This window comes from Scyliorhinus torazame, chromosome 21 (assembly GCF_047496885.1).
Source record: "Scyliorhinus torazame isolate Kashiwa2021f chromosome 21, sScyTor2.1, whole genome shotgun sequence".
In the NCBI taxonomy this organism is placed as follows: domain Eukaryota; kingdom Metazoa; phylum Chordata; class Chondrichthyes; order Carcharhiniformes; family Scyliorhinidae; genus Scyliorhinus; species Scyliorhinus torazame.
The window spans coordinates 125,618,858-125,642,637 of NC_092727.1; the positions used below are offsets into that span (position 1 = coordinate 125,618,858).

Here is a 23,780-nt window from a genome sequence, read left to right on the forward strand (position 1 = left end):
GTAGGTGAATCTACCCTTAAATCCTGATCTTCTAAGTTTTCTTCAAATCCCCTTGCCACAAGCCTGGCCTTTGCCTTATAAGTTCCATCCGGAAGAACCTTTTCCGTGCAAATCCATCTGTCGGATAGAGCTCTTTGTCCCCTATCCGGTACTTCCGTTTATACCCCAAATTCACTCCAACTATGCAATTCTTGCTGTTTAGCTTCTTTGATAACTTTTTCACCTAATTTATTTGAAGCCACCAAAATCTCACGTGCCTGTGGGCTTCTACTCCTATTAGTATTCGTAGTCTTACTCATGTTCCGAGATCTTGATAAACTACGTCCCCTCTTCCGCCTGGTATCTCGTTCTGTACCGCTACTGCTTGATCTTTCCTTTCTGCTGTGGGATGTCCTTTCAATAGTACTCGACCTTTTCCTGCGGACCTGTTCACTATCCGATGTACTATCTGAACTGGCATTGCGTTTCTGTGCCCTCCATTTTCGAACTTCGTTTTCCCAATCCATTGTCTTGACTCCTTCCCCTGAATGCTGTCCATTCAACCAATGTTTATACGTTCCAGTGGCCTTCCCTGCTCTACTAATAACAGTTGCATCCTTCCATTGACTAGACCCTTCAGGCAAGTATGCCACTTTTGTACCAACTTTTGATAGTTGCCCTTTCGGAAAAACGGCCTGTTCTAATTCATCAGAAGTGTTGTGTTCCTCCACAGAAACCCTGTCTACATCAGTTGATTGGTCCTCATAGTTCTGAAACACATGCGTACCAGATGACTCTGGTTCCTCGTCATGTCTGTCTGCTCTGTCTAAATTTGTAATCTGTACCCATTATCCTTGATGAATGTACCCTAACAGTTTGATTACCATGTTGCAAAATAATTGTTTTGCCATCTATGCCTATGATCTTCCCTGGGCCTTTCCATTCATTAGAATTGTCTCTCTTATAGTATACCATGCCTCCTTGCTGAGAAACGGCATCTGATGGCCGTACGTTATGTCTTAAAGCTCTGTGAATTCTTTCAGAGACTTCTGCTTCCAAAAAAGCTTTTCTACTGCTATGTAATGCATTTAAATGTTCAGCAAAACCAGAGCTAATTGTAGTCCCCTCCCAAGCTGGAGGCTGGTCATCCAAAATGGACGGAATTTTAGGATTTCTACCAAACACTAATTGATAAGGGCTATAGCCCCCAACCATCTGCAATGAATTCTTTGCATGTACTGCCCATGCTAAAGCTAAATTTAGCCTGCAATTTGGTCGATCTGCCAAAATTTTCCGAAGCATGTCATCGATGACAGCATGATTTCTTTCACAGACACCATTACTAAATGGGCTTTCTGCAGCCGTATTCATAACTCTGATAATCCTGTTTTCACACATATCCCTAAACTCATCATTAGCAAATTCTCCCCCATTGTCCGTAAGGAATTTTGCCGGTGGACCCCTTCCTGTCCCTATCTATTTTCCACGATTTGATCCAGAATTACTCTCTTTTCTTTATTCGTACAATCGTTGATTGACTAAATCTGGTTGTTAAATCTACAAAATGCAAAATAAATATATTATTTGCTTTATCCAGATCTTAAGGTCCATGGCCACAATGTCGTTAAAATCCCTGGCCAAAGGTAGGGTTACTATCGGTCGTGCTGGTGTCCTTCTGCACTTCCGACAAACTTTACAGCGGTCACTAACCTGTTCTATCAGTTTAGTATAGTCGTCATCCCTTACCCCTGCATCCTTTAATACATTTTTCAGCCTCCGAGGAGACGGATGTGCAAATTGCCTATGCAGTTTTAATACCACAAGCTTTTTATCAGCTAAAGTCCCATTTTCAACTGCCATTAACACATCCTTAACCACTCTACTTGAAATATTATTTGTCAGTAATGGAATACAATAGTGTCCCGACTGTGTAAATTGTAAGTCCACCGTCTTTCCAAAAACTGTTGCCTTATCCTGTTCCATATCCAGTTTCATGTGTGCTTTCTTCATCGATGGTCTGCTCAGAAGCAAAGGTATCTCACTTGATACAACATCCGTGCTAATGAAATGATTAACACTGGCAATATTGCAAGGGATCACCACTCTTTTCAGCGACTTCAGAGTATTATCATCCCCAAACCTGAAACTTGTGGAACTTTCAAATTCCTTAACCTTGTTATAATTTTCAGCATTCAAAGAGTCCAGGTAACATTTTAACCGTTCAATTCCACACACAGTAGATGTGCAGCCACTGTCCAATACAGCACAGTTGAAGGATTCTGCAACCAACACCCTCATTACCGGCGTAAAATTGCTTGTCAATAGGACAATGCCTTCTTTCTGGTCATTATCTTTTTCCTCTTCTGACTCTTCCGTGTCATGTGCCGCTTCAAACACGCGATCATAACGAGCTGGACAGTTAAAAGCATAATGGTTTTGAGAGTCACATCAAAAACATTGATTTATCATGCCCCGTGCATTTCTGGGGTTCATCTTCCTATTGTAGGTTCTAACTGGGTTTCTGTCTTCATACTTTCCTTGTCTCGGTCTCCTTCTAAAGTCTTGAGCCCTGTTCATAGCCATACGATTTCACCATCCTGTTAGTAATGTATCTTCCATATTCTGCCTTATTGCAGGCTGACCTATTTGGGTCATCAGAGCCATCGGAATCGAATGTTTCCCCAGAAACTTTTGTAAAGCTTTTGTCATCTGTTCGAATAAGGTATCCTTATCAGTAAACTGAACTCCTGTCAAAACCAGGAGCCTATCTATGTTGCTCACTCTAGCACAGTCAAGTAATTTAAAGGCCAACACAGACTGTGGAAATTCCAGGTTGTGTTTCTGCAGTCTTTTATATAGTCTGCCAAATTCCATTAGTCTTCCATGGAGATATCCTCCATTTTCTGGAACTTATCAAAATCCGACCATGCTTCATTCTCACTTAACAAGTCATCTTTCTTATCCATATAATGTAATAAAGTCTCCAGACCTTCTTCTGAGTCTAACTCTTCCAATTCCAGCTCAGAAAGCACTTTGTTTCGGATTTTACTGCCATATGGTAGAGAAAGAGCCAATGCCATACCTTGTTTTCTCTTTCCCAAAGCAGTTACCTTAGTCCACATAACTACTGCACTTCTCCATTGGTCATACGATTCCCTTTCAGAAAATAAGGGAGGATAGTCATATCCAGCCATCTTTATCCTCGGTTCAGCCATATATCCCTTTTCTTTTTAATAAAAGTTTTCTCTCACTCTTTGGTTTGATCTGGAAAAGTTGTATCTTTCAACCCTTCACATTTACACAGCAACCATCCTCTGCTACCAATTGTTAGACGTTTTAGTTGCTGTGATATGAAGAGTCTAAAGTTCTGTTCCTTTTTCACAAACACACATTTATTTCCTTCCAACAGCCTTTGCACAAATCTCTCACTATACATCACCTGACAGAGGACACCTGAAGCCCTTTTACATATCAGTGTCAATTAATGGATACTTAACATAAATGAGACAACTAATTGCAATGTCTCTTAACCCATTACTTAACAGTAGTCAGAGGCCTTGGGCTGGGGCCAGCATTCTAGCTGGGTGGGCTAATTAGCTGGAGTGAAGGGGGGAGGGTTGCCAGGAGGAAGGCGTGTGGGGTGGGGGCAGGGTTGGATTTTTGTTTGGCGGTGGAGGGGGGTTGCAAACATGGGTGTCGTTAGTGTGGCGCAATTGGGAAGGGAGAGATGGTGGTGGACACCTGAGGGTGGGCCTGGAGGGGCACCTGACCCAGGAGTCCCCCGACAAGGCTGGTCCTGTCGAATGTGAAAAGGCCGAATGGCCGGTTAAACGTTCCTGTGTTTTCATGCATCTGAGGAATCTGAAAGCGAATGTTGTTTTTGCAGGAGACGCACCTGAGGCTGTGGGAACAGATAAGCTGAGGAGGGGATGAGTGGGGCAGGTGTTTCACGCGGGGCTGGACATGAAGACGAGGGTGTGGCGGTATTGGTTGTTAAGAGAGCGGCCTTTGAGGTGGGGAGCATTGTGGCTGATCTGGGGGGTAGGTATGTGATGGTTAGTGGGAAGTTGGAGGGAATGTCAGTGGTGCTGGTGTATGCCCCAAATTGGAATGACGTGAACTTTATGAGGCGGGAGTTAGGGAAGATTCCGCACCTGGACATGCATAGGCTGATTATGGGGTGCGATTTCAATATGGTCCTGGACCCGAGTCTGGATCAGTTGAGTCCTAAGTCGTTGAGGATGTCGGCAGTGGCGAGAGTTGAGGGGGTTCATGGAGTACATGGGGGTGGGACGAGAAGAGTGGACCCATGGATGTTTGGGAGGTCAAGGGCGAAGGAGTTTTCATACTTCGCCCATGTGCACCGGATGTACTCCCGGATCCATATTTTTTGTGATGGAGAAGGTGCTGCTGGCTGGGGTGGCCAACTCGGAGTACTCGGCAATTGTGGTTTCTGACCACGCACAATATTAGGTGGATTTGCGGGTGGTTCCGGGGTGGCCCAACGGCCGCAGTGGAGGTTAGATATGGGGCTGTTGGCGGATGAAGGGGTGTATGAGCAGGTGAGGACAGCCATTCGGGGCTTTGTGGAGGTGAACGACATGGGGGAGGTCACAGTTCAAGTCGGCAGTTTGGGGGGAATTTATTTTGATTCAGGCGCATAGAGAGAGGGTGGAGTGGGAGGAGAGAGCAAGGCTGGGAGATGAAATTCTGAGGGTGGATCGGAGGTACTCCGTGGCACCGGAGGAGGGGATGTTAAGTGAGAGGCAGAGGCTCCAAATGGAGTTTGGATTAGTGTCCACAGGGAAGGCAGAGGGCCAGAGGAGCAGTGTATGAGAACGAGCAGAAGGCGAGCAGAATGCTGGCCGACCAGTTGAGGAAGCAAGCAGCGACGAGAGATATTGGTAGGGTGAGGGGCGAGAGGAGTAAGGTGGTGAAGGATCCAATGGGCATTTGAGGCCTTCTGGGGTGGTTGGGTATGGGCAGGGGTTTGTGGATTGGGTCGGGCTGCTGTACAGGACGCCGGTGGCGAGCGTTCAGACGAACCGGATGAGTTCAGGGTACTTTGGGTTACATCGTGGGACGAGGCAGGGGTGCCCGCTCTCCCCATTGCTTTTCGACTTGGCGATAGAGCCATTGGCAATGGTGCTTCGGGCATCGAGGGATTGAGCCTTTGGAGGGGGCGCCGTAAGGTTTTGCTCTGTGCGGATGATGTTGTTATATATCTCGGACCCGGAAGGCGGAATTGGAGGGATTATGGTGAGCGAGGTGTTTTTGATCAATGTTAGAGGGCAGGAGAGGAGATTAGGGGAGTTGCTGTTCAGGTGGTGGGGCGAGCTTTAGGTATTTATGAATCCAGGTGGCGTGGAGCTCGGCCCAGCTACACAAATTAAACTTGACACGATTGGTGGAAGGAATGAAGGCGGATTTAAAGAAGTGGGATGTGTTGCCGCTGTCACTAGCTGGGCGCATGCAGGTGGTGAAAATTATGGTGCTGCCCAGGTTTCCGTTCGTGTTCCAGAACCTCCCTATCTTTGTCCCCAAGCCCTTTTTCAGGAAAGTTAATGGGATAATTTTGGGGGTTTGTATGGGGGCCGGGGGTGGGGCGGGACCTCGCGGGTGAGACGGGTGTTCTTGGAGAGGGGGCGAGGGGGAGGCGTTGCCAAATCTGATAAATTACTATTGGGCAGCGATATTGCGATGGTGAGGAAGTGGGCTGTGGAGGAAAGGTCGGTTTGGGGGCGGGTGGAAGCGGTGTCATGTAGGGGAACGAGATTGAGGGCCATGTTGTTGGCACCTCTTCTGTTCTCGCCGGCCAAGTATTCCGTGAGCCCAGTGGTGGTGTCGGCGTGAAGGGTGTGGAGCCAGTACTGGCAACAGTTTGGGCTGGAGGGCATGTTGTTGTGGGCGCTGATATGCGTCAACCAAAGGTTTGTTCCGGCGGAGCTGGATGCGAGGTTCCGGGAGTGGCGGCAGATGAGGATAGAGTATTTTAGGGACTTCTTTATAGGAAGTAAATTCAGTGACTGGAGGAGTTGGAGGAATTGTATGAGTTGCCCAAAGGGAATGGCTTTAGAGACTTGCAGGTGAGGGATTTTGTGAGGAGAGAGCTGCCGTCCTTTCCCAGGCTGCTGCCTTTGGTATTGCAGGATAGGTGGCTGACGGAGGACAAAACAGGGGAGGGTGTCAGAGATACACAAGGAATTAATGGCGCTCCAGTGGAGGAGATCAAGCGCAAATGGGAGGAGGAACTGGGAGGGGTGGTGTGGGCCGGTACGTCGGCAGAGGCCCTGCGGAGGGTGAATGTCTGTTCGTTGTGTGTGAGGTTAAGCCTCATTGAGTTTAAAGTAGCGCATAGGGCCCACATGATGGTGGCGAGGATGAGCAGGTCCTTTGCGGGGGTGGAAGACAGGTTTGGGCGGTGTGCGGGGGAGCCTGCGAGTCACGTCCACATGTTCATGTATGTCTAAGACTGAGGGGTTCTGGCAGGGATTCTCGGATGTTATGTCCGAGGTTCAGGGTGTGGGGTGGTCCCAAGTCCGGAGGTGGCGGTGTTTGGAGTGAAGGAGGATCCGGGAGGTGGGGTGTGGTCGATGTAGTGGCCTTTGCCTCCCTGACAGCTTGGTGATGGATTCGGTTGTGTTGGCGGGTCTTGGAGGCGCCGAAGGCAGGGGTGTGGACGGGCAGCCTGGCAGAATTGCTGAGGTTGGAGAAAACCAAGTTCGCTTTGCAGGGGTCAGTAGAGGGGTTCACCCGGAACTGGAAACCGTTCATTGATTTCGTCAGGGAGAATTGAGGGGTCAGCAAGGGGGGTGAGGGAGGGAAATAAGGGGGTAAAATTGGGAAGGCAGGATGTGGTGGGGTGTTGGATCAGGGGAGATTGGGGATTTGTGGTTGCTTGTTTGGGCTGTTGTGTTGTTCTTCTGATATTTTGTGTATATATGTAAAAACCTTGAATAAAAATATTTAAACAAAAAGAGCATAAATGACGCCTGGCTTTATAAATAGATGCAGAGCTCAAAAGCAAGGAAGTGATTGTAAACCTTTATAAATCATTGGTTTAACCTCACTTGAAGCATTATCCAATTCTGGATATCACAATTTGGCTGGAATGCCAACGCCTTGGCGAGTGTACAAAGAAGACTGAACAAAATGGTACCGGAAATGTGGCAACTCCAATTACATGGAGAGAAGAGAGAAGCTGGGATTGCGCTCCATGGAACAAAGAAGAGTAAGGGAGATTTAAGAGAAGAATTTAAATGATCTGTGAGCTCTTTAAAGGGACTTTGTCAGCTTTAATTTTTTAATGCATTTCTAATAGACCCTGGAAATGTTAATTTTTGCAATTAGCTGTGAATGCAGGTTTGCTTATCCAGAGTTAGAATATACTCAAAGGAGTGACAGATCAGAAATGTCGTCGGGTCGGATTTACCAGTTTCTTAAATCTTTGAAGTCTTTCTGCCGCATCCTCCAGTCTGTTTGTTTCAATGAAATCATTGTATTTATCTGTAAAGTACAAGAAACATTACTATTCAATTAGCAGCAGTTACTTGTCAGCTTGGTTCTGCTGGTAATGCATTCGCATCTGGACCAGAAGGACAGTTTTGCATGAGCTGAAGTTTATGAAAGGTGGAAGATGGGCGATTAGCCAGGAGAGCACTGAAAGGAGCAAAAACACAGATGTGGATTTCAGCAGCTAGTCTTGCTGAGGGAGAGCATATGGAAGCTGAAGCTCATCTCAGGGTCAAATGGAATAATAATAATAATCTTTGTCACAAGTAGGCTTACATTAACACTGCAATGAAGTTACTGTGAAAATCCCCATGTCACTATATTCCAGCGCCTGTTCGGGTACACTGAGGGAGAATCCAGAATGTCCAATTCACCTAACAGCACATCTTTCGGCTGAGGTTAGGGTCTCAGGTTTGTGCAACTTGAGGCGGTGACCAGGAGGAAGAATGGAATTGATGGCTGGGGGACGATATTTGTGGCAGGGGCTGATGACAATAGCTTCCGTCTTCCACACAAACGTAGATCAGACGAAACGGCACCCCGGGGGTCTCACGAGCCATCAGAGACCCATGGGTGGTTAGGGTCAGTGCAGGGTGGCCCCCTGGCCCTCCCCCTGCAACGTGGGCACTTTGGCACTGCCAAGGTGCCTGGATGGCACTGCCAAGGTGCCTGGATGGCACTGCCAAGCTGGCTGGAGCAACGCCTGGGTGCCAGTGAAAGGGTGCGCAGGTGCCTGGGTAGTACTGCCAAGGGCCCTAGGCCAAGCCCATGGAAAGGAGGGTGGAGGGGAGGTTTGAAGGTTGGGGGTGTGCAAGGCAGATAAGTAGGGGCCTCCGAGAGTTGGGAGGGTGACAGGTGGGGCTCCTGGAAGGGAGCGGGTGCTGTAAGGGTGCTTGGGGGTCTGAAAGGGGGGGGGGGGACCCAGAAATCCCATAGCGGGATGTCTTCACTTGGGGGCTGTGAGGTAGTGCCCACGTGTGTGGGGGGGTGACATTGCCCATGGGTGGGGAGTCTGGGGGACCCACAAGTTCACTTAGAGATCAGGACATCCTTTCAAAATGGCGGCCTTAAGTGTCATTGAATAGCGGTGGGGAACTCGCCGGCAGGAAACTGCCTGAAAAACCCGGCACAAATTAACTGAAAATTTGGGGGAGGGAATCGTGCCCAATATTTCCAGGACCACTTCCTTTAATACTCTGGATGTAGATTATCAGGCCCTGGTGTGTGTCAGCCTTTAACCTCATTAATTTCCCCAACATCAGTTTCTTGCTAATTCTGATTTCCTTCAATTCTGTCCTCTGGCTCGACTCTTGGTTCCCTAACATTTCTGGGAGGTTATTTGTGCCCTCTTTTGTGAAGACAGAAACAAAGTCTGTGCCTAATTCTTCTGCCATTTCTTAGTTTCCCATTGTAATTTCCCTGGCTTCTGACTGTAAGGGACCTACATTTGTCTTTTCTAATATTTTTCTCTGCACATGTTTATAGAAGTTTTAATGGTCAGTTTCTATTGCTCCCTGCAATTTTACTCTCATACGCTATTTTCTCCCTCTTGATCAAATTTGTTGTCCTCTTTTGCTGAATTCTAAAATGCTCCTAATCCTCAGACTTGCTGCTTTTCTGGCAATTTTGGTTTAATATTATCTCTAATTTCCTTTGTAAGCCATGGTTGAAAAGAAGTAAGTTTTAATGAAAGAGGGTTCAATGGTACTTACTTATCAAGCATCACCAAAAACAAATTAACTAGTAATTTATCACATAGCCACTTAAAGGATCCTGCTGTACACAAATTGGTTATTTTGCCTAGATCACAGCCACTGTACTTCAAAGTTATTCTTTATAAGTGAAAAATGTTGACACATTGGTTCGATGAGAAAAGGCACCAAATAACTGAAAAGCTATCTCTCCCTTTTTTCTGTGAAACCTAATGATCATTTTACGTGACTTCAAAATTATAGATCTCAACTTCCTAAACAGACATTTATTGCTGTAGCTTTTATATAATGACTGCTAAATGTCCCAGAATTGTACAATGATTGACTGTTTTCAAATTGAAACCAATTAATTATTAAGATGTTCTATTCACCATCTGTGAAGAGAGGCTCAGGCAGCTTTCGGAAGAACAGTTTAAGCAAACTGCTGATCACATTCAGGTCCTGCCATTTCTGCAAAGACAAAATTACTCAATATGAGCAACCATTATATGCCATTAGGGAGGACACCACAGAAATACAGATCTCCACTATTAACCATTCTTTTGCGAAGTATGGCGGCGAAAGCAGAAAGTCAAGACTAAGAACTACAGATGTCTCTTTGAAGCAGTGATTTAAATGTGATGTTTCTTATGGCTTCTTAAATGAAAGATGACAAATTCTGTAGCTTCGTCCTCAAGTTCACTACAGTTATACATGGTCATTAGAGTTAATCCGAAACCAGAGCAAAACATTAATGGTTCTCAGATAATTTCCTACAAAACAAGCCTCTGAATGATTCGTACAAAATCACAACAGAAAAAGAGGTAGTAATATGTATTTTGAAGAACTAGAAGCTTACTTCTTCTGAGGTATTGAGATCAGTCATTCCCTTATTGAGTTGTTCTTGTAGGCTGGAGACCATGGCATTGTTCCCTGGTACCCTATAGATCCCTGTGTACTCCAAACCCTTTTCCTCCACCAATTTACAACAGATTTCCACTATCAATGGAATAAACTGAAAGAGCAAATACAAATGCACATAAACACTTGAACACCATATTGAGGCCGCCATACTGTAACATTTAACTACATTTCAAACAGAAATATAAAACAAATAAAACAACATTTTTCTTCAACAAAACAAGTGCAACAACAAATTACTTGCATTTATACGTTTTTAGAATTTGTCCTTGGGATGTGAACCTCACCAAGAAAGGCCAGAATTCCTTGACCACCCCTAATGAAGGTATACAAATAGTAGTTTGGTGGTACAGTATTGCTGAAAAAATAGATTGTTTCTCAAAGCTTTTCATCTGGCACTCATCAAGGCAATCACAAGAATACAATGCAAAGGGAATCAACAAAATTGTACCGTGTAAGAGAGTGCTGATTAGTTGGCGAATGGACTCTGGTTGGTGGAGGTATTGCAATGAAGAATGCACCAGTTTCATTTTATTCATTCATGTGATGTGTGTGTCGCTGGCTGGGCCAGAATTTGTTGCCCATCCCCAATTGCCCTTGAGGGGCTTGTTTGGCCATTTCAAAGAGCATTGAAGAGCCAACCACATTGCTGTGGATCTGAAGTCACATGTAGGCCAGACTAGGTTAAGACTGCAGATTTCCTTTCCGAAGGGACATTTAGTGAACTAGATGGGTTTTTACAATAATCGACAATCTTTTCATGACCATCAATAGATATTTTTAAAATTGAATTCAAATTTTGCCATCTTTCTTAATGTGATTCGAACAGAGCATTACCCTGGGTCCCTGGATTATTAGTCCACTGACAATACACCACCGCCTCCCCCACCAGTTGATAATGACTGACCGTTAACTGCCAAGCATTGTTTGAAATTGCACCAAGCTCCCTGGTTTAAATTTCAAACAATATTTGGCAGTTACTTTATCAGTCATTGCATAGGGTGTCCTTATATGCCGACGACTTGCTGTTATACGTGTCGGAGCCAAGTGCGTCGATAGGAGGAATATTGGTGCTACTGCGGGTATTTGGGTCTTTCTCGGGGTACAAGTTGAACCTGGACAAGAGTGAGTACTTTGTGGTGTCTCGGCCGGGGGTGGGGGGGCTGCCATTCCGTAGAGCAGGAACTCATTTTAGGTATCTGGGGGTGCAGGTTGCCCGGGAGTGGGGGAGGCTTCGCAGGTACAACATCACTAGTTTGGTGGGGAGAGTGAAAGCCGATCTGGCAAGGTGGGATGGCTTTCCTCTGTCACTGGCGGGTCGGGTACAGGCGGTTAAAATGAATGTGTTGCCGCGATTCCTGTTTATTTTTCAATGCCTATCGATTTTCCTGCCAAAGTCTTTTTTTGGGGAGATTGAGTGAAGGATTACCTCATTCATATGGGGAGGGAAAGTGGCCAGAGTGAGAAAGGTGCTGCTACAGAGGGGAAGGCAGGCAGGGGGTTTGGGTCTCCCGAACCTGTTGTACTACTACTGGGCGGCGTTCGTGGAGAAAGTGCGGAGCTGGGTCAGAGGGGTTGATTCTCAGTGGGTCAGAATGGAGGAGAGTTTGTGCAGGGGGTCGGGGCTGAAGGCACTTGCAACAGCGCCGCTCCCGATAGCTCCGGGGAAATATTCAGGGAGTCCGGTAATAATAGCTTCATTGAAAATCTGGAGGCAGTTTCGCCAACACTTCGGGTTGGGTTTAGGGTCAAGGGAAATGCCGATTCGGGGGAACCACAGATTTGAGCCAGGGAGGTGGGATGGAAGTTTTCGGAAATGGGAAGAGAAGGGGATTAAGACACTAAAAGATTTGTTTCTTCGGGGTCGGTTTGCAGGATTGAGGGAGCTGGAAGCAAAGTATGGGCTAGAGCAGGGAGAAGTGTTTAGGTACATGCAGGTTCGGGATTTTGCCAGGAAGGAGGTACAGAGCTTCCCAGAGGAACCGGCCTCCACATTGCTGGCGGAGGTGTTGACGACAAGGGGACTGGAGTGTCAGCGGTGTACGGAGCTATTCTGGAAGAGGATAAGGCACCACTGGAAGGGATCAAAGCAAAGTGGGAGGAAGAGCTGGGAGTGGTTATAGAGGAGGGGGGTCTGGTGTGAGGTGCTCCGGAGAGTGAATGCCTCCACCTCATGTGCGAGGTTGGGGTTGATACAGCTGAAGGTGGTATATAGAGCGCACCTCACGAGGGCGAGGATGAGCCGATTTTTTGAAGGAGTAGAGGATGTGTGTGAGCGTTGCGGGGGGAGCCCGCGAATCACGTTCATATGTTTTGGTCCTGTCCAAAGCTAGGGGAGTACTGGAAGAAGGTGTTCAGGGTAATTTCCAAGGTGGTGCGTGTGAAACTGGACCCAGGTCCCCAGGAGGCCATATTCGGGGTGTCGGACCAGCCAGGGTTGGAAACGGGAGCGGAGGCAGATATCATAGCCTTCGCCTCGTTGATCGCCCGAAGGCGGATCCTGCTGGGATGGAGAGCAGCCTCTCCACCCAGTGCCCTGGCATGGCGGGGGGACCTGTTGGAATACTTGACCCTTGAGAAGGTTAAGTTCGAACTGAGGGGAAGCTTGGAGGGGTTCTACAAGTCATGGGCACTATTTATTATGCACTTTCAAGAACTGGATAACATCGAACATTAGTTGGGGGGGGGGGGGGCTGTGTAGATTAAGGGTGACTACGGGTAATCCCTGATTCCTTTTTGTCATTTGTTTATGTAAACATGCGGGCTGATGTTTGGGGGTTGGTGGGCGGATGGGATTGTTGTTATTATGGGGATTGACATATCTTGCTGATTATTGTTTATTGTTGATGGGTGTAAATGCAGGAGAAAATGTGAAAAAAGAGAACAAAAATATTTTTTAAAAAACAACTTATCAGTCATTATCAACTAGTGCAATCTGAACCATGGCAGCATTTCTACCGTATCCACATGCCAACGAATCAGCACTCTCTTCTCATACAGTATCAATTTGTTGATTTGCTTTACATTTTGTTGCTGTGAATTTCCTGATAAGTGCAACATGAAAAACTTGAACAAAAAGTTATATTTTTCTACTCAGCAATACTTAGGATCTTGGTGAGCTGTCATCTTGAACCATTGGAGTACCCACAGTACAATTTTTGTACAGCTTGATGCAACTGGGTGGTTTGCAAGGCAATCTTAAAGGGCAGCTTAGAGTCAACCACATTGCTGTGGGATTTGGAGTCACGTGTAGGCCAGACCAGGTGAGGATTGCAGATTTCCACCCCTGAAGGATATTAGTGAACAACATAGGATTTAATGACAATCTGATAATTTCAGGATTATTAATGAGATTCGCATTTTATTCCAGATTTATTCATTAAATGTAAGCTCCCCGAGCTGCCAGGATGGGACTTTAACTCACTGGTTGGATTTTAGGACCTTCCACCCAGGTGGGGTTTTTGCAGGGAGGCACAGAAAATATGGCAAATATCCAGCCCACTTCCTTCTCTCAACCCGTTTCCAATAATAAGGGGTTGGATAATGTGCTCACTAGGCTGCCCACCCTTAAGCCTATTGAGGCCCTTAGTTGCCCAAATTAAATGTCAATTCAGAATCTCAATCTGCCTCCACTTCCATAAAACATTGGGCAGGCAGCAAAAGCCATTTTTGAAATAGCTTCTTTGAAATGGAGGGAAGGAACGGGGGAGAGGAGGAAAGGTGGCTTCATCAGTCGGGTCCACTTGTCCAGGCTTCCAAAGCCTGCCTCCCCAACCCCATGTTTCCCCCTTCCCTAGGTTCTCCAACCCCCTCACCATGCCAAATACCAGGGATTACCCATCTCCAGACATGGTGATCTTCTTCCCGGGGCCTCCTTGCAGTGCCAACTGAATTGTGGCACTGGGACTGCTCGAGCTGCTGGCCAATCAGATTGGCTCGCAGCTCTTGAGGGTGGGACTTCCTTTCCATTGAGTGGTGGAAGTCTGACCTTCAGAATGTTCAGATTGCACCCAGCATGTTATCGCTGTGGGGCAGGCTTTTAAAACAGTCGGTCAATTTGGGACCAACGTTCCTTCTGGAGTGATGGTCAGTCTGCGCCCCTGTGAAATCCAACCCCATGTCTCCAGAGCATTACTCCGGGCCTCTAGCTTACTAATTCAGGAACATTACCACTGTGTTACAAACCCCTTGTACCCTTATCATAGCAAAAAATCCAATGGCACTTCACAGGTCGTAAACAAAGTCTGGCACCAAGGCACTCAGGGCACGTGACCAGAAATGTGGTCAACGAGGTAAGTTCTAAAAAGTATCTTAAAGGTGAGAGAGATTGAGCTGCAGAGAGGTTTAGGGAAAGAATGCTTGAGCTGAAGTAAAACTCTAATTTAAATAATAAGCAGGAACATATGTCAAGAGAAGGTCTTGTGGCGCAGTGGGTGGTGTCCCTGCCTCTGAGCCAGAAGCTCCGGGCTTGGGTCCCACCCTAGGACTTGATGGTCAAGGATGGTGCGTTCATAATGTGGCCAAACAGGTAGAGTATCAATCTGCAAAATCCTTCCAGCGCGCCCATGGCAAGTGGTAAGAGCAAGAGAGATTCCTGGTCAGGCATGCTTGATGCGGAGTGGCATCCCTCAAGCTCTCAGCCTCTGGTGACAGGCTAGCAACCGGTTCCAGGAAAAAAAAAATCGCAATGTGAACAGATGAAAGTCTACCTTCTGCACCACTAGATGCAGGAAGTGAAACAACAACAAATATCACGGTATTAAGACATGAATGCTTACAGCGTAGCAAAGGTAAGCACACACAATCAACTACCTTGTTATTTACACCAGGCTGACACTCCTCTAATCGAACACCAAAAGCTGCTCCAGAAACTGTTTTTTTAGTTTTTTTCATTATGTTCAACCAAGAACTCTTGTCCTTAGGAAGGATACTTTCATCTGGAAAAAGAAACAGACAAAACAGTGATTCTCTACTTGGAACAAGAAAGAAATCCCTAAGTCAGACCATTTTTATGCATGTTATTTTATGGGGGAGCTTCAGTCAATAATTGCACAATACAACCAAGTCCACTCTTTCCTGAGCTTTAGGACAGAGCTGAAGTTCTCTTAAAAAAACATTTGAAGTCATGAACACTTTTGCTATCAAGCATAAATAGATTTGAACCCCTCTATTCATGGAATAGCATCATGCAAGCTGTACAACCAAGATGCGATTCAGCCAAAACGTTTCTTAGGAACTGCCGCCAGCTTCCTGGTGTGACCGCCACTGCAATACAACTTTAATTGGTCCACTTAAGGAGGCCCCATGGGCTTCTTACTGCAAGTCAAGGCTCGCCAGCCAATTCTCCGGGACCGCGCTCGCCAGCCCCCCGCTAACAAGGTAGAGCAGCACAAAAAACTGCTCTTGCACAGCTAATCCCACTTTGCTTGCAGTCACGGCACCGAGACGACTGGTCACATGATTCGGGGATGCAGACCTGGGAAGGCAGAGGCGGTCTAGGCCAGGTGAGATGTCCTGTTCCTCCAAGGGTCCGAGAGAGTAAGCCACAGGGCAGCCAGTGTCGCCTGGGAGGAAGTGGCAGCGGCCATCAGCTCGGACAGCATGAAAGGAGGACCGGCACTGTGGCAGGGGGCAAACATTGTTCCCCCAGGCGATCCGGCATGATGCGGAGGTCCATCTCTGAAAAATCTCTGTGTAATAAATTGATGCACTATCAATTACGACGAGACGAGAGTAGAATGTAATCGAGGCTTTATTATACAGAGATGTGTTGCCTCCTACAGCAGCTTACGAAATGGCTGCTGTTCGGAGAGCACACACATTTATACTCTGCCTCCTGGGCGGAGCCAGCAGGCAGGGATCTACCCCCGTACCTGTAGTACAGGGGCCTTACCGTAATACCCCTATATACAATACAACAGTGGTGACTACCACACAGGGTACAAAGGTGGCACCCAGCATCCATTTTGTGACAAACCACGACAGGGACTTTGTAGCTCAGAACTGACACCACAGAGAAAATGGTGTCCTGGCTGGACATAGCAAATCTGAATCAGCCCACACCCTCAAAGACATAGCACAAATACAAAGCCACACGGATAAGACATTCAACCTAAGTTTCTGATAATAGCTGAAACCAGACAGCAATCAAGGATAGATCAACCGGAGATCCTGATAATAGTTGAAAGCAGACAGCAATCACAGATAGCATTAGCTAAAACTAAGAGCAAGGGAACAGTGATTTAAAATGCAAAGGCAGAAGACCGGGTAGGGCTCACTTGTTAAAGGCTGGTTTCTATGAATGAAATCCATGTGGCCCGCCTGAGAGTGGACGCTCCTGGTCTCTCATGAATGGGGAGCGCTTACTAGGCTATCATTTGGAAATGTATTTCGATGTCTCTAACCCTTAATACAATGAAGTAGTAATTATCTTTGACGGGAAAACTTCCAGTCAAGTTGAATTGTGTGAATGTATCTTTCCACAAAGTGTATAAATGTGAAACCTTTCTGCTGATCATTGGAGAAGCACTGGGATAGACCAGGCGCTTTCCTCACCGGTGTAAAATAACCTACTTTTGAAGGCTGGAACAAGACTGAACGTGGAGTGACTTCTACAAATTTATGGGCGGCACAGTGGCACTGCTGCCTCACAGCTCCAGGGACCCGGGTTCAATTCCGGCCTTGGGTAACTATCTGTGTGGAGTTTGCACTTTCCCCCCGTGTCTGCGTGGGTTTCCTCTGGGTGCTCCGGTTTCCTCCCATAGTCCAAAGATATGCAGGTTAGGTGAATTGGCCATGCTAAATTGCCCTTAGTGTCCAAAAGGTTAGGTGGGGTTACTGGGATAGGGTGGAGGTGTGGGCTTATGTAGGGTGCTCTTTCCAAGGGCCGGTGCAGACTCGATGGGCCAAATGGCCTCCTTCTGCACTGGAAATTCTATGATTCATCCCGGCTAACAGGCTCCCAGTGCCTTAAGAAAATCAGCGACCTACACTGGGCCACATGGGTGAGTTGGCACCGCCCCCTCCATGAGGCTGCACCTTGCACCGCCCCCACCTAGTATAGCGCCGGCAATGTGTGGAACCAAGGCCAACATTGCTCGGGTAATTTTTGGGCGGACTGTCCGGGTCAGGCGCGTGGTCGATCGGGGCACTATGTTTAAGGTCTAGCTCTGCAGTCTGAGTCCGCCATGGAGCACGGCGCGGCCGCTGGAAGCCGCCGCTGTGCGCATGCATGGCCTCTGACCCGGAGGTGCGGGTGCCCGTATCTGCAGCAAAAGCTGCGAGTTTTACGATGGTTCACTGCTAGGCCCCTGCAGGGCTATGAATATGTGGCCCTTTCACGCCAGTTTTTGTGGCGTGAAAGTCCACAGTTTTTACGACGGCGTGGGGACATAGTCCCAAAAACAGAGAATATAGCCCCTGAGCTCCAGAAGTGGGAATGACAAAACTTGACATCAAGTCAGCATTTGACCGAGTATGGCATCAAGGAGCCCTAGCAAAACTGGAGTCAATGGGAAACAAAGGAAGATGGTTATGGTGGTTGAATCTTCTCAACTCCAGGATGTCACTGCCGGAGTTCCTCAGGGTAGTGTCCTAGGCCCAACAATCTTCAGCTGCTTCATCAATGACCTCCCTTCCATTAAAAGGTCAGAAGTGAGGATGTTTGTAGATGACTGCACAATGTTCAGCACCATTCGCGACTCCTCAGATAATGAAGCAGTCCATGTCCAAATGCAACAAGACTTGGACAATATTCAGGCTTGGGCTGACAAGTGGCAAGTTACATTCACGCCACACAAGTGCCCGGCAATGAGCATCTCCTACAGGAGAAGATCTAACCATCGCCCCATGACAGTCAATGGCATTCCCATCGCTGAATCCCCCACAATCAACATCCTGGGGGTTAGCATTGATCAGAAACTGAACTGGTCTAGCCACATTAATACTGTAACTACCAGGGCAGGTCAAAAGCTCGGAAACCTATGGCAAGAAACTCACCTCCTGATCCCCCCAAAGCCTGCCCACCATCTACAAGGCACAAGTCAGGAGTGATGGAATACTCTCCACTTCCTGGATGAGTGCAGCTCCAACGACACTCAAGAAACTAAACAACATCCAGGACAAGGCAGCCCACTTGATTGCTCCTCCTTCCACAAACATTCAAACCCTCCACCTTCGACGAACAGTGGCAGCCGTGTGCACCATCTACAAGATGCACTGCAGTAACTCACCAAGGTTCCTTAGACAGCACCGTCCAAACCCATGACCACTACCATGTAGAAGGACAAGAGCAGCAGATATCTGGGAACCTCACCACCTGGAGGTTCCCCTCCAAATCACTCACCACCCTGACTTGGAAATATATCGCCGCTCCTTCACTGTCACTGAGGCAACATCCTGGAACTTCCTCCCTAACAGCACAGTGGATGTACCTACACCTCAAGCACTGCAGCGGTTCAAGAAGGCAACTCTCCATCACTTTCTGAAGGGCAACCATGGATGGGCAATAAACGCTGGCCCAACCAGCAACACCCACATCTCATAAATAAATAAAAAAACAATCCAGCACCCTGGATTGATGTAACACAGACCCTGGGTGGGGGGGGGGGAGAGAGAGAGAGTGAGAGAGAGAGAGAGTGAGAGAGAGAGAGAGAGAGGGAGTGAGGGAGAGGGAGAGAGAGACAGAAAGAGAAAGAAGCAATGACAGACCAGGCCACATCCAGTATGAAACAGGCGAGGATAATGTCCTCCCTGGGCCTCGGGGCTTGCCGGGCCCTCGCTCCTGCCATTGTACTCAGTTCCTCCCCGTAATCGTCCTCCGGCCCCTGCTGATCTGGCACCTCCTCGTCATCCTCCTCGGAGGTGGCTACATGTTCCTCATCCACCACCTCTAACACTTTGCCTCACTGCTGTGCCAGGTTCTGGAGGGCACAGCAGACCACCTATGATCCTCCGGGAGGTGTACTGCAGGGCACCACCGGAGCAGTCACGGCATCGGAACTGCTTTTTGAGAAGACCAATGCACTGCTCAATGACAGGCCGGGTGGCCACATGGGCCTCGTTGTATCGGGTCTTCGCATCGGTCACTGGCGTCCATATTAGCATCATTAGTCAGGTCCGAAGCGGGTACCCCTTAGCGCCCAGGAGCCAGCCGGCCATGGGTGGGCCTCAAAGAGCCATGGATGTCTGAGTTGTCGTGCACACTCCCTGGGAAGTGTGTATACATGTGCATGATCCAAAGGTGATGGCCGCATGTTGGCTACTTTGTCTGTGGTGTTGCCTCCCACAGTGTTCAGGCAGTGTGATTGGGATGCTAAGCAATAACTCCCGCACGCTGAATGGCCCGCCCACCCACGGGAGTCCACTTGGGTTGTGTGAAGTGCTCATTAACCACGATTGTCAATTCCCTATTAGCAATAGCCTTCAGCTGCATGGCCAGAGGTAGGGTTCCCCCTGGAACGTGTGCACACGGTCCAGCGGTTGGCATGGCGGAGCTGCGCCCCCCCCCAGTGGAGCCCCTCCCCCAGTTCCAATCCCCCCCTCCCCACCCATGGTGGACCACCCCAACCGAGAGTGAACCCCCCCCCCCCAAGCACAGGCAGCAAGCCTAGTGCTCCGGGCTCATTGCCTGAGCACAAAGATTGCTACTCACTTCCTCAGGTCCTCGCAGCAGCCCTTCCGCCTGGTTCACGTTTTTAAAAGGAGTACAAATCGGTGCCAGTGTGACCACTTGCTGGGGAGGCCGTTGGATCGCGGGAGGCCGTTGGATATAGGGTGGCCCCCGTTAATTATATGAAAATAGGGCATAAGTGATAATTGCTTTCTTGCCACGCTACAGTAGGATCCCGATTTAGTTTACGGGAGCTGGCCGGTTGCATCGCAATCTGTTTGGCACCCGGCGTGGTTCTCCTGTTTGGCTTCTCCCGCTATTCACCGGCCTCGCTCAAGCGCAACGAATCCACTGAATTGCACCCCGTATTAAGTAATTTAAACTTTAATTACTCAGATCTACTGATGTGACGAGATTAGTTACTAATGGAGTTAGACTAAGCGGAGTATCACAACTCTCCTTAACCAGCTACGTGTGTCTTGGCAAATTACTTTTTTAATAATCCGTCTGACTATTATCAGATTATCTTTGCTCATGGGGTTGTGCATGTCAAGGATAACTCAATTCACAACTACCAAAATGACTTTCTAATTAATTTCCCACACTAAATAAAATGATCATAATTTTAAAAACAAAAGCAGTTTATATCGCAGCACAACCTGCTATTATCGCGACATACGTGACAATTCCACACATTGGCAAAGAGTGTGGGGTGAGGAGAGATTTCTTCCAGTTGCAATATGTTAGTAATATTGTAAACATAATGGGGAGCTTTCTTCTAATTGTAATTTTCAACAAAAATTAACTTCTTAAGGTATTTCAAGTTCTTTACTATTTTAAGATAAGAGTCTTAATTTTGCAAACATAAGTAAAATGTAATAATGGTGGCCTTTTGCACAGGCAGACTCACATCGATAGCAAAGGACAGACTCCAGCAAATTCTACACTGAGGATTGCTTCTCTAATTTGAAAACAAAGTTAATTTGGGGAACTTTCTCAGCAGCATACTTGGCTGGAAAGCACATGATCTATAAGAAAGGAGCTCTTGAAAAATGGGGCAGGACTTGGGTTCCATGCATCTAGTAATAATTAATTCTTCTGCATTATAACACATCGAGATGAGAGCTGAGGGAAAGAGAATTAAAAACAGACTTTTGAAATCAAGTTAACATTTAATGATCTCTGGACACACACTAAACAAACCTTGTCATTTGGGGGACTACAGTTACATTTTTTCCACACTCAAGTGGGTCAAACAGCAAATTTTAAAACGGCGTGGCACAAAAATGAACAGAATTTTTAAAAAGCTGTGGTTTTCACAAAAGCAGCAATGCCATAAAAGATTTAAAAAAAAATAATGCAAATAAACATTGTATGTGAAAGGGTCAGTGTATGTGCATGAGTGAGTGTGAGTGTGGAAGTGCGCCTCCTACATAGTGACACGCTCCTCCCCCACACACCCACCTACATACCCAGCCACTCGCTCACCCCACCCACACACCCAGCCACTCACTCCCCCCACCCACACACCCACCCACTCGCTCCCACCCACCCACCACACTCTCCCCATCCACCCACACACTCCCACCCACATGCTCCCACACCCTCTCCCCCACACACACCCACAGCACCGTCTCTGCCCTGGACATACAAAGCTTAGTGTCAACTTGGCCCTCTCAGGACCTTGACTTGACTGTGGCCTCCCGGCCCCAACTCAAACTTGCCCTCCAAGGAACGGTTGCCACCGCCTGTAGAACCCCTGCGCAGACCCCCTTAAGGCAAACTTAATCCTCTCCAACTTTATGAACCCAGCCATGTCGTTTGTCCAGGCCTCCACACTAGGGGGCTTCGCCTCCTTCCACATTAGCAAGATCCTTCGCCGGGCTACCAGGGATGCAAAGGCCAGAATGCCGGCCTCTTTCGTCTCCTGCACTCCCGGCTCGTCCACTACTCCAAATATTGCTAGCCCCCAGCTTGGCTTGACCCGGACTTTCACCATCTGAGACATTGCCCCCGCCACTCCTCTCCAGAACCCCTCCAGTGCCGGGCATGACCAAAACATATGGACATGGTTCGCCGGGCTCCCTGAACATCTTCCGCATCTGTCCTCAACCCCAAAGAACCTACTCAACCTCGCCTCCGTCAGGTGCGCTCTGTGAACCACCTTAAATTGTATCAGGCTGAGCCTGGCACATGAGGAGGAGGAATTAACCCTATCCAGGGCGTCAGCCCACAAACCTTCCTCGATCTCCTCCCCCAGCTCCTCCTCCCATTTACCCTTCAACTCTTCTGCCAGCGCTTCCCCCTCTTCTTTCATCTCTTGGTGTATTGCCGAAACCTTGCCCTCCCCGACCCATACACCCAAGATCACCCCGTCTTGAATTTCTTGTGCCGGGAGCAGCGGGAATTCCCTGACCTGTCGCCTCACAAAAGCCCTCACCTGCATATATCTGAATGCATTTCCCAGGGGTAGCTCAAACTTCTCCTCCAGTGCCCCGAGGCTCGCAAATGTCCCGTCGATGAACAGGTACCCCATTCTTCTAATCCCCGCCCGGTGCCAGCCCTGGAACCCCCCGTCCATCTTCCCCGGGACAAACCGGTGGTTACCCCTGATCGGGGACCACACCGATGCTCCCACTGCACCCCTATGCCGTCTCCAAGGCCCCAGATCCTTAACGTTGCCGCCACCACCGGGCTCGTGGTGTACTTTAATGGCGAGAGTGGCAGCGGTGCTCTCACCAGAGCCCCCAAGCTCGTTGCTTTGCAGGACACCATCTCCATCCTCTTCCATGCCGCCCCCGCTCCCTCCATAACCCACTTACGGATCATCGCCACGTTTGCTGCCCAGTAGTAGCTCCCTAGGTTTGGCAGCGCCAGCCCTCCTCGGTCCCTACTGCGTTCCAGGAACCCTCTCCTTACCCTCGGGGTCTTGTTCGCCCACACAAACCCCATAATACTCCTACCTACTCTCTTGAAAAAGCCCTTGGTAATCACGATGGGGAGGCACTGGAACACAAACAAAAACCTCGGAAGGACTACCATTTTGACCGACTGCACTCTACCCGCCAACGAGAGCGGCAACATGTCCCATCTTTTGAAGTCCACTTCCATTTGGTCCACCAACCTCGTCAGATTCAATTTGTGTAGGGCCCCCCAGCTCCTGGCTATCTGGATCCCGAGATACCGAAAACTCCCCTCCGCCCTCCTCAGCGGTAGGTCCCCTATCCCTCTTTCTTGGTCCCCTGCCTGTACTACAAACAGCTCGCTCTTCCCTACATTGAGCTTATAGCCCGAGAACTCCCCAAACTCCCTCAAAGTCTGCATGACCTCCACCGGGGTGCTGTAAAGGAGCTTAACCCAGCTAATAAACCCTCCCCCGAACCCAAACCTACGCAACACCTCCCAGAGGTACTCCCACTCTACTTGGTCAAAGGCCTTTTCCGCGTCCATGGCTGCCACTATCTCCACCTCTCCCTCCTCCGATGGCATCATTATCACGTTTAAGATCCGCCGCACATTCGTATTTAATTGCCTGCCCTTTACAAATCCCGTCTGGTCCTCATGTATCACCCCCGGGACACAGTCCTCAATCCTCGTGGCCAGCACTTTTGCCAATAGCTTAGCGTCCACTTTAAGGAGCGAAATCGGCCTGTACGATCCACATTGCAGTGGGTCCTTGTCTCGCTTCAGAACCAAGGAAATTGTCGCCTCCGACATTGTCGGGGGCAGTGTCCCCTCCTCTCTTGCCTCGTTAAAGGTCCTCACTAGTAGCGGGGCCAACAAGTCCGCATACTTTCTATAGAACTCCCCCGGGAACCCGACCAGCCCCGGGGCCTTCCCCGCCTGCATGCTCCCCAAACCCTTACTCAGCTCCTCCAACCCGATTGGTGCCCCCAAACTAGCCACCTCTTGCTCCTCCACCCTCGGGAACCGCAGTTGGTCCAGGAATCTTCTCATCCCCTCTTCCCCCACTGGGGGGTGGGATCTGTACAGCTCTTCATAGAAGGCCTTGAATACCTTGTTTATTTCCGTTGCACTCTGGGCCATGGCTCCCCCACCATCTTTGA

General features: G+C 48.3%; 1 protein-coding gene across 10 annotated transcripts in view; it reads right to left on the reverse strand.

Moving 5' to 3' along the window:
* The window catches only part of arhgap23a (Rho GTPase activating protein 23a), a 606,368-nt gene that overhangs the window by 48,955 nt on the left and 533,633 nt on the right, over nt 1-23,780 (reverse strand). For all 10 annotated transcript variants that reach the window (XM_072487495.1, XM_072487494.1, XM_072487496.1 and 7 more), the window contains 4 exons: nt 14,916-15,040; nt 10,042-10,197; nt 9,575-9,653; nt 7,412-7,485 (listed from right to left, as the gene is read on the reverse strand). In XM_072487495.1, coding sequence (XP_072343596.1) covers nt 7,412-7,485; nt 9,575-9,653; nt 10,042-10,197; nt 14,916-15,040 — 434 coding nt within the window. The remainder of the gene's footprint in view (nt 1-7,411; nt 7,486-9,574; nt 9,654-10,041; nt 10,198-14,915; nt 15,041-23,780) is intronic.